Here is a 16,842-nt window from a genome sequence, read left to right on the forward strand (position 1 = left end):
AGCTTCCCTGCAATAGACACAGTTCAAAGCATTGCTATTTTTACATAGTTTATTGTTTTACATGTGGGAACCGCGGAAACGTTTGTACTGGAACAATCTACCTCTTTCCCCAGAACCTGATGGTCTCATTCACTTCATCAGTCAGCCAGCGATTGGAAGGAATTGAATCCAAACTGCAGGCTCTGGACGCCACATGTAAGGCTCTAGCGCAAAAGCTGGATAGCATGGTGCCTTGTGCTAAGAATTCTATCCAGGTTCCTATGGTCTCTGGGTCACCCCAAGGGGCGACTCAGACCTGGAACAAAGTGCGATGGTAAGCATCATATGTTTGTGGATGACACGCCAATGTAGTATTTTGAGTTATGTCCCATCTGACAGAGGTTTCCAATGTATCAACCTTATCATATAATGTTTCTCTTACAGTGTTGTTCCACAAACAAATGTGATTGTTAGCAGTGAATCCATGAAGCAGGAAGACCCCTCACTGGAAAACCTGCTCAGCAAGTGAGTTACTTGTATTAAATCATTAGAAATGAATGACTGATAGATAATGTCACCCAGGCAGCATACATATTCACACCATTTTATTTGTTCTGTTTATTTGTGTAGACAGAGTGGATAGTTTAATGACATCATGGTCTTATTCTGTCAAATTGGTCAAATTCTGTATGAATGTATCAGGATTTTTACAATTTTCACTTTCAACTAGATTTTCCTGTAATTTTTTTAAATGGGTGGATTTAAATGATCTACAACCTACAACCTACAATCTACATTAAGTAGGGCTAGTGATTTTCAAGATAAAAAATTTGATATGAGATTAGGTGAGAAACTCGGTCATCCAGGCAGGGCTCGGAGTAGAGCTGCTGCTGCATCTCCGCATCGAGAGGAGTCAGATGAGGTGGCTCAGGCATATGATTAGGATGCGTCCTGGATGCCTCCTCAGTGTGGTGTTGCAGGCATGTACCACTGGTTGGAGGCCCCGGGGTTGACCCAGGACACGCTGGGGAGGCTGTCTCCTGACTGGCCTGGGAACGCCTCGGAGTCCACCTGGAGGAGCTAGACAAAGTTGCTCAGGATAGGAAAGTCTGAGCTTCCCTGCTGAGGCTGCTGCCCATGCGACCCAACCTCAGATGAAGCAGAAGAAGAGGGTATGGTGTCGAAAAAAATATATGTGGTCGATCTTTGTGATCAGCCATGACGTACAGTATTTAATTGATCAAACGTGGTGGAATTGCAGCCTGACTAAGGTTTGGTAGATAGTGAGCCGTCCCTCAAAAAGAGTCCTATGTTGATGGTTTTCAAGCAGTTTAATACGCTCCAGTTTAGGTAAACTGTAAAACTAAAAGAAAATTGCACACAATGTGCATTAAAATACAAAATGCACTTTATACACTACCACTAACTTGTCTTTGGTAGTGTACAAAGAGCATATAGCCTGCCGTGAGTGCTGTTATACTGAATTTCTTGTGTTGAGGTATTTGTGTGTAAATATTTATTTGAATTTGGTTTGAGAGTTACTGCAATGAGATGCAAGTTTTTGTCAGCATGTTAATTGCATCTTCCATTGTATTTTAAACATTACGGATGAGACACTTTTGTTGCCCCCTTTTTTGTGGGCTATTTAACAGGGTTTGATGTCATTTATGTGCATAAGAATATCAAGTAGGTTTAACAAATACTTTAAGTACATAGGACAGTTTATTGGTAAATCAATGATCAATACATGCAGAAAAACTCAGTTTGTAGCTTTTTCAATTTGATAATAATTTCTCAATATTACCAGATCATTTCAAGAGCGCCTAACTAGTGATAAAATATTGCCACCAATCAAGCAGATTGTGGATTTTAGAGATAGTTAAGATTTACAACAAGAAGGTACTAGCACGATATACAGTACCAGCAATGAAAAGCTCTAGTAGAGTAAAGCTAATTACCACAAAAAATTATTATACTACTACAAAAAAAAAGTGATTTAGGTGAAAAAAAATTATGTCCCGTCGATAACATTTTATTCCTTTGGTTTTCGCAATAATAGCCTCATTTGCATATAACTGTGAATCATGAAATTGAATTGTACATTTGCAGGACCAACAGGGATACTAGATCAAGATGTCACACGTTTATTTATGAAATGCTGAATTATATTTCAAACCCATGTAGCCCATAGATTGACTTGCTCCATATACTGTAGCTATATGTGCGCAATCTCCCTCACCTCAAATGTGTGTCTCTATTTAGCACTGTGGCGAAGAGGCGCCAAAACACAATCCTGGTGAAGGTGCCAGGCCCAGAGGAGAGTCAGGAGGAAGTGGAGAGTGGTTCTGAGGCTAGTGACTCCGTTTCCAATGGTGGACATCCCAACAATGCACAAAATGGGCAAAATGTCACACTCATCACACTCAACTCAGAGGGTAAGGTGTCAGGTCTTATACAAATACCTTAATTTTTGGACTATAAGCCGTTACTTTCCCCCCCTCATTCTGAATCCAGTGCGGCTTATTTGTTGATTTATTTGGGATATTAGGTAACACTTTATTTGACAGTGTCGTCATAATACTGTCATAACAAGTCATAATTACCACATGACGCTCTCATGGACATTAATGAATGCTTATGACAGATGTCATTAAGTGTCATCTGGCAAATTATGTCAACAACACTCCATATATGTCCAGCTCAGATCTTTTACATCCATTCAAAAGTCAGATAGTTTGCCAGATGACACAAAATAACATCTCTCATAAGCATTCGTTAATGCTTATGGCAGTGTCATATCATAATTATGATGGTCTTATGGCACCACTATCAAATGTGTTACCAAAATACCATAACTAGCAAATAATTAAACAACTGGAACAGCAACTGAAGCAATAATTAGCACAGAACATGAATTTTGATTGTTATGTACATCTGTACCGCTGCAATGCAAGCAAGGTGGTATGTTGGACGACAACAGTGTTGATAGGGAGGTTGACTATTTCCTCCAAGGGAGCAGTGATGGCCAAATGAAGCTTTTTGAATCTTTGCAGCCAATTGGTTCAAAGCTTCATGGTGGTTCATTCGGTCTTATGATGCTGCTGTCAAATAAAGTGTTACTGGTTAATATCTTTTGGTGTAAATATCCCATAATTCAGTGAGGACAGCTGCAGCCTATAGACCCTACCCACGTGACGTCACAACTCCGCTCTCCTGAATGGTACCGCCCACTTGTCCGTCAAAACATAGTGTTAACCTGTTACGGCTACGTACATTTCTCCTATTTACGGCGTGTTTTTCTGCTCCTTAACATTAATAATCAAAATGGTGAAGGCGTGTGTGGCTGTTGGTTGCACTAACAGAGAAGATGGAAGGAGAGACTTGAAGTTTTACCGTATTCCGAGGGATCCAAAGAGAGCGAAATGGACGGCTGCAATTCGACGTGAAAACTGGGCACCAAAAAATCACCACAGACTATGTAGTAGTCATTTTATATCCGGTAAGATGCATTTAAGATATACTTAGAGGGTTTTGGGCTGACAAATAACCACAATTAAGATCATTGCGAGGCTAATCGCCGACAACATACGACGTAGTACGACATAGTTTCAAATTCAAGATGTTTGTGACTTCCCTTTCTTCCACCATCGTTATTTTTTGAATAATATTTAGCTGGTACCAAGTGAAAGAAACTGGCCTCGTCTACGGGGCTGACAAATAACCACAATTAACATCATTGCGAGGCTAATCGCCGACAACATACACGTATGTATGTAGTGAGAGTGCTATCGCTAAACCATATAAACATTAAAAGCCTCAACTCCATTGACAAACGACATGAAATACATTAGACTTGACAGTGGATGTTAGCAATAACAAAAGATTTTGAATTGAAAATTTCGGAACTCACCTTTCCAAGCACAAGATAGATTCCTGCCGAATTTTCGTGGACGAGGACCTGTTTCACCCAACCAGCAACGAAGTATTTATAAGCCTCCAAGCTCTTGAAGTTTTTCATATTTTCGTGAGAATAGGCTGATTTAGTGTGGACAAGATAATTGTAAATATCTGCGTAGCAGATGTCAGGCAGACAGGGCGAAGACAGTGGGTCGAAAAACATCGATTTGGGCATCAAATATGGATCTGGCGACTGTATAGAACGAAGCTTTTCCTCATAACGCCTTTTATGCAACAGATCCAGTGAGTTTGCGGCATCAGAAAGCACCGGGTCTTCCATGAAATGCATTTTAAATTCCGCCATCAATTGAAAACAATGCTAATACAGAGTCAAAATGACGGACAAGTGGGCGGAACCATACAGCGAGCACGTGGTTTTGTGACGTAGGTGGGTAGGGTCTATAGTCCAGTGCAGTTTATCTATGAACAAATGCCGTTTTCGTGCATGGCGGCTTATAGTCAGGTGTGTCTTATAGTCCGAATATTATGGTAGTTATGTATGTATGATAACCCCCCCTTTATCACTATTGAAAAATACAGCAGTAATTGTGGTTATGTTCTAATTTGCTCTCACACTTCTTAATCGGACTAGCTGTTAGAGATCCCTAATATTCAGCACATCAATCGCACGTTGGAAATGTCCTCTTGGTTGGGGTGGAATTTGGCAATGATCACGAGTTAATAGTCATAAATGTTTGACTTGGCACAGTATACAACATACAAATAATTCTTGTTGGGTTAAATTTCAAAACTCTGTACTTGAAACGTCATCTCTATTAGTTCATGTTAAGAGGACCGTAATATCGAAACAAAAAAAGTGAGATGAATGATTTAATGTCTGAATAAACTTTGTATAGTCAAAGATACCTTTTCCAACGGTACTGACCAAAGGCAACTCCCATGACAGACCTTGGCCTTTGGAGTTTTGGGTAACGGCTTCAATTACTTTCCAAAACGGCCCGAAATATGGATGTGTTGAACGACAAAACAAGTTTCCAATGACCAGATGTGTTTGATGCTGCGTAGTAGTTGACAGGATGTTTGGACTCAGCCATGTTTTACCTGGCATTTGTGGATGTAGCTACTTATTCTAGTTGTAGTCAACATTTTGCCAAAGTAATCTTGAGCCCATGTGGTTGTATGGGCTAGAAATGAATGATGGGTCTTGGTAAAGCGCCATCTAAGAGATTGGCGATCACAGATGTTAATTTTCAGATAGCTTTTCCCAATCTCAAACTTCTCCAGATTTTTCAACAGTAAAGTATAAAATATTGTATACAGTGTAATTCCCGCCTGTTTCAATGTTTTCAGTCACTTTATAAGGAACTTTTTGCTTGTGTAAAAAGTTATTCATTCATTCATTTTCCATTCATTTACATATGTGTGACATGAAAATTTCATTCTTAGTTACGGTATTTGTTTTGGCATTCAGTCTTTCATGGTTTTTTTTTTTCTTTTTGGGTGGTTTTCATGTTTTTGCCCTTACATTCACTTCTCTTTTTTGCCGTATGAGGGTGCTGTTGTATTACATATGTTGAGCCATGTGCTCCTACAGTGCGTTATCAGTTGAGTAGTTTGTCATCAATACAGTGGATTGATGACAAATTTCCACAATTAATGTTTTTCTTTTTCAGAGTTCATTAAATAGAGCTGTGTATCTTTGGTTTGAATGATTTGTTTTCTTTGTATTTTTCAGAAGACTACCCAGGAGGCACATGGTTAGGTGATGAGAGTAACCCAGAAATGCGTGTTCGTTGTCCAGTTTCAGCAGCCGACATGCTCCATATCTCGTCAAACTGCCGCACAGCAGAAAAAATGGCACTCACACTATTGGACTACCTTTTCCATCGGGAGGTCCAAGCCATGTCCAATCTCTCTGGACAGGGCAAACACGGCAAGAAACAGCTGGATCCGCTCATGATTTATGGCATTCGTTGTGAGTTCTGCCACTTGCTTGATTTGGTTAATTTTTGGATGACATCCTGGTGCTACTATTCAATGACTTCACAGTGACCCATGAGTCATTGTAGTATTTTTTTACCCAAACAAGCATTCCATGATTCATGTAGATCTTATTGTATATCAACGTAATGCACATAAACCTTCACCCAGCCAAGGATTAAATCCTTAACCCCCCTTCAATCAGTAAATGAACTCTTTGAGAACTTACCATATTTCACCCTCCTGCCATTACAAAGCAGCGCTGAATTGAACACAGAAATAGGCTGCAGTCCCTATTCCCATGCTGGGTTACAACAACATGCATTCATCATTGCACACAAGCGTTAATGTGCAACACATTTTATAACATACCAGACTCTAAATGACAAGCACATGTCTGGAAGAATGATCTGAAAAGAGTCACGTCTAAGTCAGTGAGCTCTTTGATTCCCTTTTGAATCCTGTAGCTACACACTGTATCTTTTTGCACATGCGTATAGAGTGTATATGAGATGAATGAAATAGTACAGCGGTATGCTGGAGCTGAAGCATGAGCAGTTGAGTGAACCCCACCTCCGTAAAAAAAAAAAAAAAAAAAAAAATCAGGGAAAAGGAATGAAAGAGCACCTGCCTCTCTTGTCTGAACTTGTTTCGCCAAGCGTAAAGGGCTCTTATCTATATAGATCAACTTTAGTTTGCTCCCCTCTTTTTTGTAAATCTGTAACCCCAGGCTTAAGATAGATTGGACATTTATGTAGAATTGAGATATACTGTTATACTGTTTCTTATGGCAGCCGACAATGGCTGTAGTCTAATGTAAAAACAATTTTGTGAGTGAATTTTAAGGTACCTTCACACTACAAGATAATCGGGCTAGTCAAAGATGATCCTGAGCATCGGGTGTGCTGCTTCTAGATCAAATAATATGTAAATACTAGTGTGTATATAAATATATATATATATACATATATATATATAAATAAAATACTAATTGCAATTTTATGTAATTGCACTTTGTATGTATGTTGTAAGATCTAATAATGTATTCTTTGTTGCTAATTATTATTTATTATTATGTCAAGCCTAAGTCAATCTGGATAGAATCTTGTATTGCTTGGTAGCTCAAATTTTATTAATCATGTAGTGTGTGCATATTTAGACATATATATTTAGCCCAGAGAATCCGAAGCAATGATTCTTGTGTGTCCTACTACCATATTTCAGTGTCCAGATTATTTAAGTGTAAGGCCACATTTATTAATAGGAATGATTGTACTGTGCTAACAATTGAGGGTGAAGTAGTGTGTGTGTGTGTGTGTGTGTGTGGGGGGGGGGGGGGGGGGGGTGTCATTATCTGTGATTTAAGATGCTAACAAAACTAATGCTTGACACTAAAACGGAATGAATTAAAGTACTTTTACACTTTTATATGTTTGATCTACGATGTGATCTCAGACCTCTTTACTTTTCTGAAGGCCACTTGTTCCACAAATTTGGCATCTCCGAGTCAGACTGGTATCGCATCAAGCAAAGTATTGACTCAAAGTGTCGAACTGCCTGGAGACGCAAGCAGCGTGGTCAGAGTTTGGCTGTCAAGAGCTTTTCCAAACGTACGCCTCAAGGTTCAGGCTCAGGTAATGCACAGAGACCATACTCAACACTGACTGTGTCCTGCATTACGGCTCACATTTGTCTGTTATTTAAATGACTATAATATTCTTTGATTTATGGCATGTCATTGTATCATGTGGCTCCTGGAGCCTGATCCATTGTAATACATTTTGTACTGTATTGGCTGAGAGTTACGAATAGATAACTTTAAATTCATTTTTGTCAAGAGTTTGTTTATAGGTATTTTTTGTCACAATTATTGTCAGTAAATATGGTAAAAGGTTTATGACCTACCTTGCTCAAAAGTATTCCAAGCTATTTCTTGGAAAGAGAAATTGTCCTGCTCCTGCTACTATTTCATGATTTATGATATCATTTGGGTCAGTAGAGGCTCATGAACTAGCCAGCCTCGGCTTACCTAAAGGGCTACAGATACATTCATTCATTCATCTTCAATGCCGCTTATACTCACGAGGATCACAGGGTTGCTGGAGCCTGTCCCAGCTGAGTAAGGGCAGTATGGGCAGTAAGCAGGGCACACCCCAAACTGGCTGGCATGGGGTACACTAAAAAAAGGCCAATGTATTAATGACCAGTATAGTTTTTTCACAGTGATAGACTTTTTAGTCATAGAATAACCTAACATTGAGAAACTGGAACACAATTCAATCTCAACTTTACTATAAATGACCTTAATACGAAAGAGGGTTGGTTAAAGAGTCTAAATATGACAATCACTAATTTTTAGAACGATAATAATGGAGAAAAGAATTTTCAAACACAAAAAAATGACACAACTCCTAGGTGCTACCATTTTGTAATGAATGTGACGTCCTTTGTGCTGGAGGTAATTTATGGACTGCCAGCTGATATGTGTGAGAATGCCAGAAAAGGCTGTGGGCTTATCAGTTTTTTGGGCTGCAGGGCAAAATAAAATGGCGGATGAAGTTCCTAGTTGAGATAGTTCAAGCGATAAGTCTTTCTCAAGTTACGTGTTAAAAAGCCAGAGAGGGCCGCAGGCTAACAGTTTGAGCCGAGCCAGGGTGACTGTTGATTTAGCATCTTCGTCGGGAGCAAAATTAGCATGTCACTCATTGCGACGAAGAACTCGATGTGGGTACAAATCATTTAGCATTCTTAACTAATTATAATACCGACTGTTACATATCAGTGACTGTTACATATCAGTGACAAATATTCTGATGTTTGCGCACTCTTTGCGATACAATGTTAGCAGGTAGTGTTAGTGCACAGCACGTAAACACTGATAGACTCGAACAAAGATATAAAGAAGAAAAAAATAAAATGGTCACACTTTCAAGTTATTATATCTGTTCTGGTGTAATTTTCATTTTCTTTTTCTCTATTTTGGACGCGAATGAAGGCTGTTTCACTCGAGCGAATTTGACCTTGTCATCCTTAAATGTGACATCGACTTTCTTTGCTCTCGTTTTCGGAATGGCCTGATTGCAGTGTTTTATTTGTCACAACCACCAAGAAACGTCCTGTTCATACAGTCAAAAGCCCAACACTGAAGCATACTGGCACTGCCTTTTCGTTTTCTTTGCCCCCCCCCCAAGTAAAATCCGTGTATGAAATGATTATACCCTACACCACGGGAGCATAGCAGAGCAGCAGAGAGATCAGCAGATACACCATACCAAAACATTTTTGCAGCTGATATGCTAAAACAGTTCTGGCATTTATAAATGTGTGCTAAAAGCAGTTTTGTCTACTTCCTGGAGAATTTACGTTTTTCTCCATTAACACCGTAAAAGTGAAATTCTGTAATTTTTTTCAAATTGTTAAACAAGTTTCTTTCCACCGGGATGCACTTTATCAAGGTCTTGTCTTGCGCTTTAAAGTAGGACTGTTGTATATTGAATATAGTAGAGCAACGTAATAGAAAGTATTTACTCTACTCAGAGTACTCTAGAACTCACATTGGTATTTTTACTCCATATTGAATCCTTTTCGCTTGGAGTGTAGCCCTATTACTTTGCACCGTTATGGTTTGTGTGTAACAGTTAACAGCACCCGCAAAAAGGTTTCTACACTTCCTCTGGATGGTTAACTTTTCAGGCAAACCAAAAGTAGACCAGGTTATTTACATATATGAGTGCAACAGGCTTACGTTTGACACCAAAACCACATAGAACAGACCCTACCCAGAAAGGTAAACAACATGACCTACAGATTTCATGTTATCACAACCCTTCAACCCCACACCCCAATTTGTCATTCTGTGTCATTTTATAAACCACTTATCCAGAGCAGGGTCATAGGACGACTAGAGCCTTGCCCAGTTAATGTATGGGCAGTGTTTTGAAACTCGTGACTTGGGAGTCAATTGAGGCCCTTGAGACAGTATACTTGACATCTAAGTTTAGAATTCATGCGGCTGTGTCATTGCGCTGTATTTATTTATAGATTTTTTTTTTTTTTTCATATATACAGTGAGGAGCAGAAGTATTTGCACCCCTTGTGATTTTGCAAGTTCGCCCACTTAGAAAATAGGTGGTCTGAAATTTTAATTATAGATGCATTTCTACTCAGATACATAATCTAAAAAATCCATAAATCACATTGTATGATTTTTTTTGAAAATAATTTATTTGTAATTGACTGGGGTTCATAAGTATTTGCACCCCTGAGAATCAGCAATAACCATGACACTGAAAGAGTTATCAGTCCACCTTAAATAAAGTCCACCTTTTACCCCATGAGTAACCACACACCAACCAACCACCCGTTTGAGCTCAATATTGTCACCTGTGCACCCCACAGTCTGTCATAATCCAACTGCTACCATGGGAAAGACCAGAGAGCTTTCGAAAGCCACCAGAGAAAAAAATGTTGTATTGTAGAATTACATGGCAGGAGCTGGTCAATGACCTGAAGAGAGCTGGATGCATGGTTCAAAGGCTACTGTCAGTAGAACACTACGGTGCAATGGTTTAAAATCAAGCATTGCTCAGAAGGTTCCTCTGTTGAAGCCAATACATGTGAAAGCCCGTTTGAAGTTTGCTAGGGACCATCTCAATGATGCAGAGGGGTCATTGGAGAAAGTCATGTGGTCAGATGAGACCAAAGTAGAACTTTTTGGTGCAAACTTTAACGTTGTGTGTGGAGGAAAAAGAAGGATGACTACAATCCCAAGAACACCATCCCCACTGTGAAGTATGGGGGTGGAAACATCATGCTTTGGGGCTGATTTTCGGCAAAGGAGACAGGACAGCTGGACCATGTAAAGCCGAGGAGGAATGGTGAAATGTATCGCCAAATTTTGAGCGACAACCTCCTTCCCTCAGTCAGAGACTTGAAGATAATTCGCGGCTGGATCTTCCAATGATCCGAAGCACACAGCCAAGCTGACCAAGGAGTGGCTATGTAAAAAGCATATCAAGGTTCGGGAGTGGCATAGCCAGTCTCCAGACCTCAATCCAATAGAAATTCTTTGGATGGAGCTTAAACGTCGTGTTTCTCAATGACAGCCCCGAAAACCTGAAAGATCTAGAGAAGATTTGTGTGGAGGAATGGGCTAAAATCCCTCTTTCCATATGTGAAAACCTGGTGAAGAACTACAGAAAGAGTTACCTCTGTAGTAGCAAAAAAAGCTTCTGCATATTAGCACTGATTAACACTATGATTGAAATTTCACACCTCGACCTATTTTCTAAGTGGGTGAACTAGCAAAATCACAAAGGGTGCAAATACTTCTGCTCCTCACTGTAAATCACTTAGAGTACAAGCTATCGGCTCATGACAGTTTTAGTCAAAGTGAATTAGCAGTCACTTGACACTTGGTTGAAACTTGATTTTAAAGTATCACCCCTGGTGGAACAAAGATACATCTTCTCACAAACATTACTTGGGAGTGAATGGTTAGATTCTAATAATGATATGAATACCATTTTGGGATTGATTGACTTGATTATAACCACCTTCCATAATATACACTACATAATACTTTAAGAATGATGCACAAGCTCATGCAAACACATTGCTGTTCTGCCAGTTAGTTATGATGATAGATAGAATAGATAGATATATTTATTAACAGACTCAAGGTCCAAGCCACAACCACACAAAACAAGGGAACGAACCATACAAAACTAAGAACAAAATAACAATAAAAGAAGGTAGAATACCACAAAACAAATGAATTTAAAGACTTGAGCGCTCTGGACGATCTCGACACCAGGCCTGACACGGTTAAATGGCCAAGTATGAATAGGTAATATACGCTGGAATGATCACCAGGGATTCTCCAATAAGCTTATTGACATTTGGTTCTGACACTGATAGTCGTTTGTTTTTATTTTTACAAGAAATGCAAGATTATTATTTCCTGATTTATTTTTTTTTTTGTCCCTACATTTTTAACATTCCATTGGTGGGATCTTGTGTATCTTACGGCATGTGGCGCAGAACCTGTAACCCTTTTGCTGCTCTTTCTTGACATTGGGGCTTGTGGTGGTGAAGTGGGTCATGTAATGGATGCATTCAAAGGTGTCAGGCTACTGGTGAAGAGTTTAAACTTTACAGACTGAAGTGTTGTATACAAATTCAATATATGCAAACTTGTTCACAGGTAGCCAGATGTTTTAGAATAGTTTCAATGTTTTGTTTTGTTTTTTCCCCCCAAAATTTATGATAGCCACTTAATTGCTGGATGTAGTCGGCGATCAGGCAATTAATGTAATCTTTTTCATCTAACTGCCGCAAGAATCTTCTAATACGCTGATTTGAATGAATGCATAATAAGAATTTTGCTGTTTTTAGATGTACCATGTACTTTGGGTCACTCTTACTTCATTCCGAAAAAAATGTGTGCATTTAACTTTTTTTTTTGACTGTGGAACAGACGGAGGCCTTGCAGAAGAAGGCTCCCACATAGAAACTGCTACCCAGCAGACCTTGCACTACACACTGGCCAATCAGCAGGTCCAGTTCCATCACATTGGAGAGGATGGACAAGTTCAAGTTGTGAGTATCAATAGTTTGATGTGCATTTCAGTACAAAAGAGTAAAAGAACAGTATACCAGTCATGAACTTAAAAGACCTAAAGTTAGGACATTTTAGGACTTATATTCCCAGAACATTAAAACATTTAAATAGTCAATAAATTACCCAGTCATCGAGCGAATTCGGATCAAGGTCCCTCTTTTTTTGTCATCTTCGACATTAACTCATCACGTTGCCTCTCAACTTCCTCTACTCTATTCTTCCTTTCCTGGCCATGTCTTGGGTTTCAAGGCTCATCAAATGCACTTCTGCCACCTGCTGACTATGTTAGGGGCATCAACATGGCTCTCAATCCGAACCTTTTAGTGGGTAGTATTATTTTAACCTCTATTAGCCTCTTGCAAAAAAAAACCAACAACGAAAGCCTAAAATGCATATTAATATGTGTTTGGGAGCGAGCGTATGGCTTTCTAAAAAACAAAACAAAACATAAAAGGATTGTTATAATAATATATTGAGCAATTTTCTAAATGAGTTTTCTCCTCATTATGGTCATGCAGGATGCATGGCCCACCCAACATCAAGTCACAATTTGTGACCTTTTAAATTGTAACTAAACCTCACTTTTGAAAAATGGGTCACTGATTAATTTCTCTGTGTATATGAGCCTTGGTGTAAAGCCCGCTGCGCACAGAGCAGCGCAGCCATTTGCAACTGAAGTGTACCACTGCTTTCAGGCAAATTTGCTGGACGTTATCTGTGTCATGACTCAGTCTGCAGGTGATAAACATTTTGAATTAAAACAAAAGGACTTGGCAACAGTTGGCCACAATAGGTGCCAAACCCCACTCACTGCATGACGGTCTGTTTCGACCACATCGCTTGGCATGTGTGAGCCTTAAATTGCCTTTGACACATTAAAAAAATCTTAATTCGCATTATAATGTGAATTAAGATCATATTTTGAGACAATTCGACTATATACAACAATTTGGCAAAGCGCAGATGATGAGAAATGAGTCTTTTAATCTGCCGTTTAGCCCCGCCTGTCATTATAGCGCCCTAGCGCCTCCATCTGGGTGATGACGTCGTCAGAGTAACAATTTCAGCTGATTTAGAATTCATCCTATTGAGGGGGAAGATTCAGAACGAGGAAAATGCGACAGAGAGCAGCAAAATGTCATCGTTTTAGTCTCTCCAATATTTTATAGTATTCTTTTATAGTATTATTCCCCAATTGCTAAATAAATTGTATGGTTATGACAAATAACAGTCCTATGCTAAATGGAATATGAAATGAAAAAATGCATTTATTCAGTACGACAGGGCTAAATTACTGGATAATGGTCAAAACTGCCGACTTCTTAAACCTCCCAAACGGTATTTTATGGCACCGGAGTTAGTCCAGCTTTTAGTCCAGCTCATTTCCCTGCCCCGGCTCCGGAGACGGAAGAAAGAGCATGAACAAAACCGGGCACGTGACAGCTAGGAGACATGCTGACCCGAACCGAGTGGCTTTTCCAAGTCTCTTTCTCTCCTTTCGAAAACGAAAAATCACACAAAACTACCCCAACCCATGTCACACACGGTGGCGGGGGTGATTGTCTTCACTGATCGGCCAGCCCCTGGCGGCGAGCAAGTTTCGGCTCGTCGTTGTGCTGCGGCTCCGGCAGGCAGGCAGTGCTCGTCGCCGTGGACTCAGAGGGGAATGAACGCCGAAAATAGTGCATTCTCGGTGGACAAACCGGCCGACGTCCAAGTGCGTGGCTGCCTGAGCCCAAGCCGGGTAAATGCTCAATAGGCAGGCATGCGAGGAGGACCGAGGGGGCGTGGAAGTCTAAACAATCGAGAGCCGCAGACGAGAGCGGGGGGCTCCCCGGGCCCAAGCCGAGCATGGTGCTCTGTAGGCGGACACACCTTTATTGGCTGGCGACCATAGTGTGCGACAAGCCCCCGGTCGTTGGCCAAGTGGCATTCTCGGTGGACAGGGAGCATTGTCACCCACAAAATGCAAGCCACGTCTTTATTAAAACGTTTGCCATGATCCAAGTATTTTACGTAACATAAAACACGTAGCTTACCAACTTAGTCATCCTTCCAATAGTCTCTTGATTGTCAGACTTGTTTTGCTCATTATTCGCGGTGAACAGCAACTTTTGGAAATCCAAAAAGCCTCACACCCCTCTCCCTGGTATAGCAACAAAAGCCTGCAGCACATTGGGCTGGCCTGACGCAAACAATGAATTAATGCGCAAAATCTGCTGAATCCGCAGTCCTTCTGCATACGATAGTGATGACTGTATTGTGAAAATGATTAGTCTGCTGATGTCACATTCGCCTTCTTCCTCAATCCGAGACCGTGGGTCTCTCATTTTCGTAGCGCGGGATGCGGGATTAAAAAAATTGAATAAATATATCGATTGCTTCCACACACACATCCAAGCGGTCCATTTCATTCAAAAGCATTAAATACCATGTGTAATATAAAATAAACACGCTTTTTTGTGTCAAAGGCACTTTAAACTGCAGGTTTTTACTAAACAATTATTGTTCATGCCACCCAACACAGTAAATCATATAGAGCAAAAAGCAACAGCATTTTCTGAGTCGGCTCTGGATAACTTCTACAGCTGTTAGGGTTAAAGTTTACTGTATAATCAAACCATTACAGCATAATAGGTGGACTGACAAACAGGAGGTGTCTGGTACTGGTTATCTTTTTCGTTTGTCTAGGTCAAAACTTTCATCCCTCACAAAAATGTGCTGTACGAAGTGTCAATGTAATATTGTCAGAACGCATAAATGTGTACAGATGTTATTAAAAAAAAAAAAAACAGCAGCTGAGCTTGATGTTGAATGATGATGAAGTAAAATGTTTTAGATAATATGTTTCTGATGTGATTCCCGTCCCTCCCAAATATACATTTCCTTATTTAGTGTGAAAATTATCCATACACATACTGTACATAGCACCTGTTGTCGTCTTATGTCATGTAAAATCCAGCTGTTGTTTGGACCTGGTCTAATGATACCATACCATCATACTACATTTTCTCCATTTCCACAGCTGTGTGGCCAATTTTGTTTGATGTCATACTGAAAGCATCCAAAGCTGTCACTGATTGTCATTTCGTTTCTTGATGAAAGATCCCTGTAATTTTCAGTGCAAGGATTTTTGAGGTCCATATTACTTTTTTTGATTAAAAACAACCTATTCTGTTTAATGACAGATACATTTAGTGAGTAGCAGTGTTGTTACTTACTTTAAAAAAGTAATTAGTTACAAATTACTTCTCCCAAAAAGTAATTGAGTTGGTAAGTCACGTAGCTTATTGTAAGAGTAATTAGTTACTCGGCAAAGTAACTGACGTTACTTTTCATGTTGTACACATTATTTTTAACCCCCCCCCCCCAAAAAAAAAAAAAATCCCATAGGTAACACACATTTTTTTTCTTAAATTTCACTGATATAACAGTGTAACAGTGTACAAACTTAACTTTCAAATGCTGTGAGGAAAAAAGCCTTTTTGTTTTTCCTGTTGTACTGAACCTACACGGAACAGTGACCCCTGTACCGATGTACTGTATGTACTGAACCGTGATTTGTATGTTTCGTCACACCCCTAATGTACCGTATTTTGCGGACTATAAATTGCACCTGAGTATAAGTCGCACCAGCCATAAAATGCCCAACGAGGAGGATAAAAAAAATACAAAAGTCGCACTGGAGTATAAGTCGCATTTTTGGGGGAAATTTACTTGATAAAATCCAACACATAGACAGGTATGTCATCTCGAAAGGCAATGTAAAATAAAAATACAATAGAGAACAACATGCTGAATAAGTGCACAGTATGATGCATGAAGAACGAAATTGGAACGTGGCCAGTATGTTAACGTAACATAGCTATTAAGAGTTATTCACTATAGAATAAAGAATATGCTAAGTTGACCAAACCATCAGTGTCACTCCAAAACACCAAAATAACATGTGAAATGATATAATAATGTGTTAATAATTTCACACATAAGTCGCTCCAGAGTATAAGTCGCACCCCCAGCCAAACTATGAAAAAAAACTGCGACTTATAGTCCGAAAAATATGGTATATAGATATGTTTTTCAATGTGCAGGTGAGGCTCTGAATCTCCTGCCTCTCCTGTTGTTGCTCTAGTTGTTTTGATTAAAAAACATCACACAAGGTTCATGGACACGTCATTCAAGAAAAGTTTAGGACATATGACTATTTTTGGTAATAAAAACAAACAAAAAAAAAATTATATTGTAACATCTACAAGAAAAACGCCAACTTGGTGAAGATAATGCACTCTCAGCAGGAAAACTGTACATTATTTTCAATTAAACGAGAACGCGAATGGTATGCT

The 16,842-nt window shown here is 39.5% G+C and overlaps 1 protein-coding gene and 1 long non-coding RNA gene across 2 annotated transcripts in view; one reads left to right on the forward strand and one right to left on the reverse strand.

Moving 5' to 3' along the window:
- The window catches only part of banp (BTG3 associated nuclear protein), an 88,376-nt gene that overhangs the window by 10,798 nt on the left and 60,736 nt on the right, over positions 1 to 16,842 (forward strand). The window contains exons 4-9 of the mRNA XM_057836451.1: positions 114 to 313; positions 424 to 504; positions 2,242 to 2,414; positions 5,633 to 5,872; positions 7,353 to 7,511; positions 12,356 to 12,477. Coding sequence (XP_057692434.1) covers positions 114 to 313; positions 424 to 504; positions 2,242 to 2,414; positions 5,633 to 5,872; positions 7,353 to 7,511; positions 12,356 to 12,477 — 975 coding nt within the window. The remainder of the gene's footprint in view (positions 1 to 113; positions 314 to 423; positions 505 to 2,241; positions 2,415 to 5,632; positions 5,873 to 7,352; positions 7,512 to 12,355; positions 12,478 to 16,842) is intronic.
- On the reverse strand, positions 293 to 12,693 carry LOC130916068 (uncharacterized). The gene is made up of 3 exons (XR_009063223.1): positions 12,623 to 12,693; positions 7,961 to 8,054; positions 293 to 1,059 (listed from the first exon to the last, which is right to left on the reverse strand). It is a non-coding gene; the product is annotated as an uncharacterized LOC130916068 (long non-coding RNA).

This window comes from Corythoichthys intestinalis, chromosome 5, assembly GCF_030265065.1.
Source record: "Corythoichthys intestinalis isolate RoL2023-P3 chromosome 5, ASM3026506v1, whole genome shotgun sequence".
NCBI lineage: Eukaryota > Metazoa > Chordata > Actinopteri > Syngnathiformes > Syngnathidae > Corythoichthys > Corythoichthys intestinalis.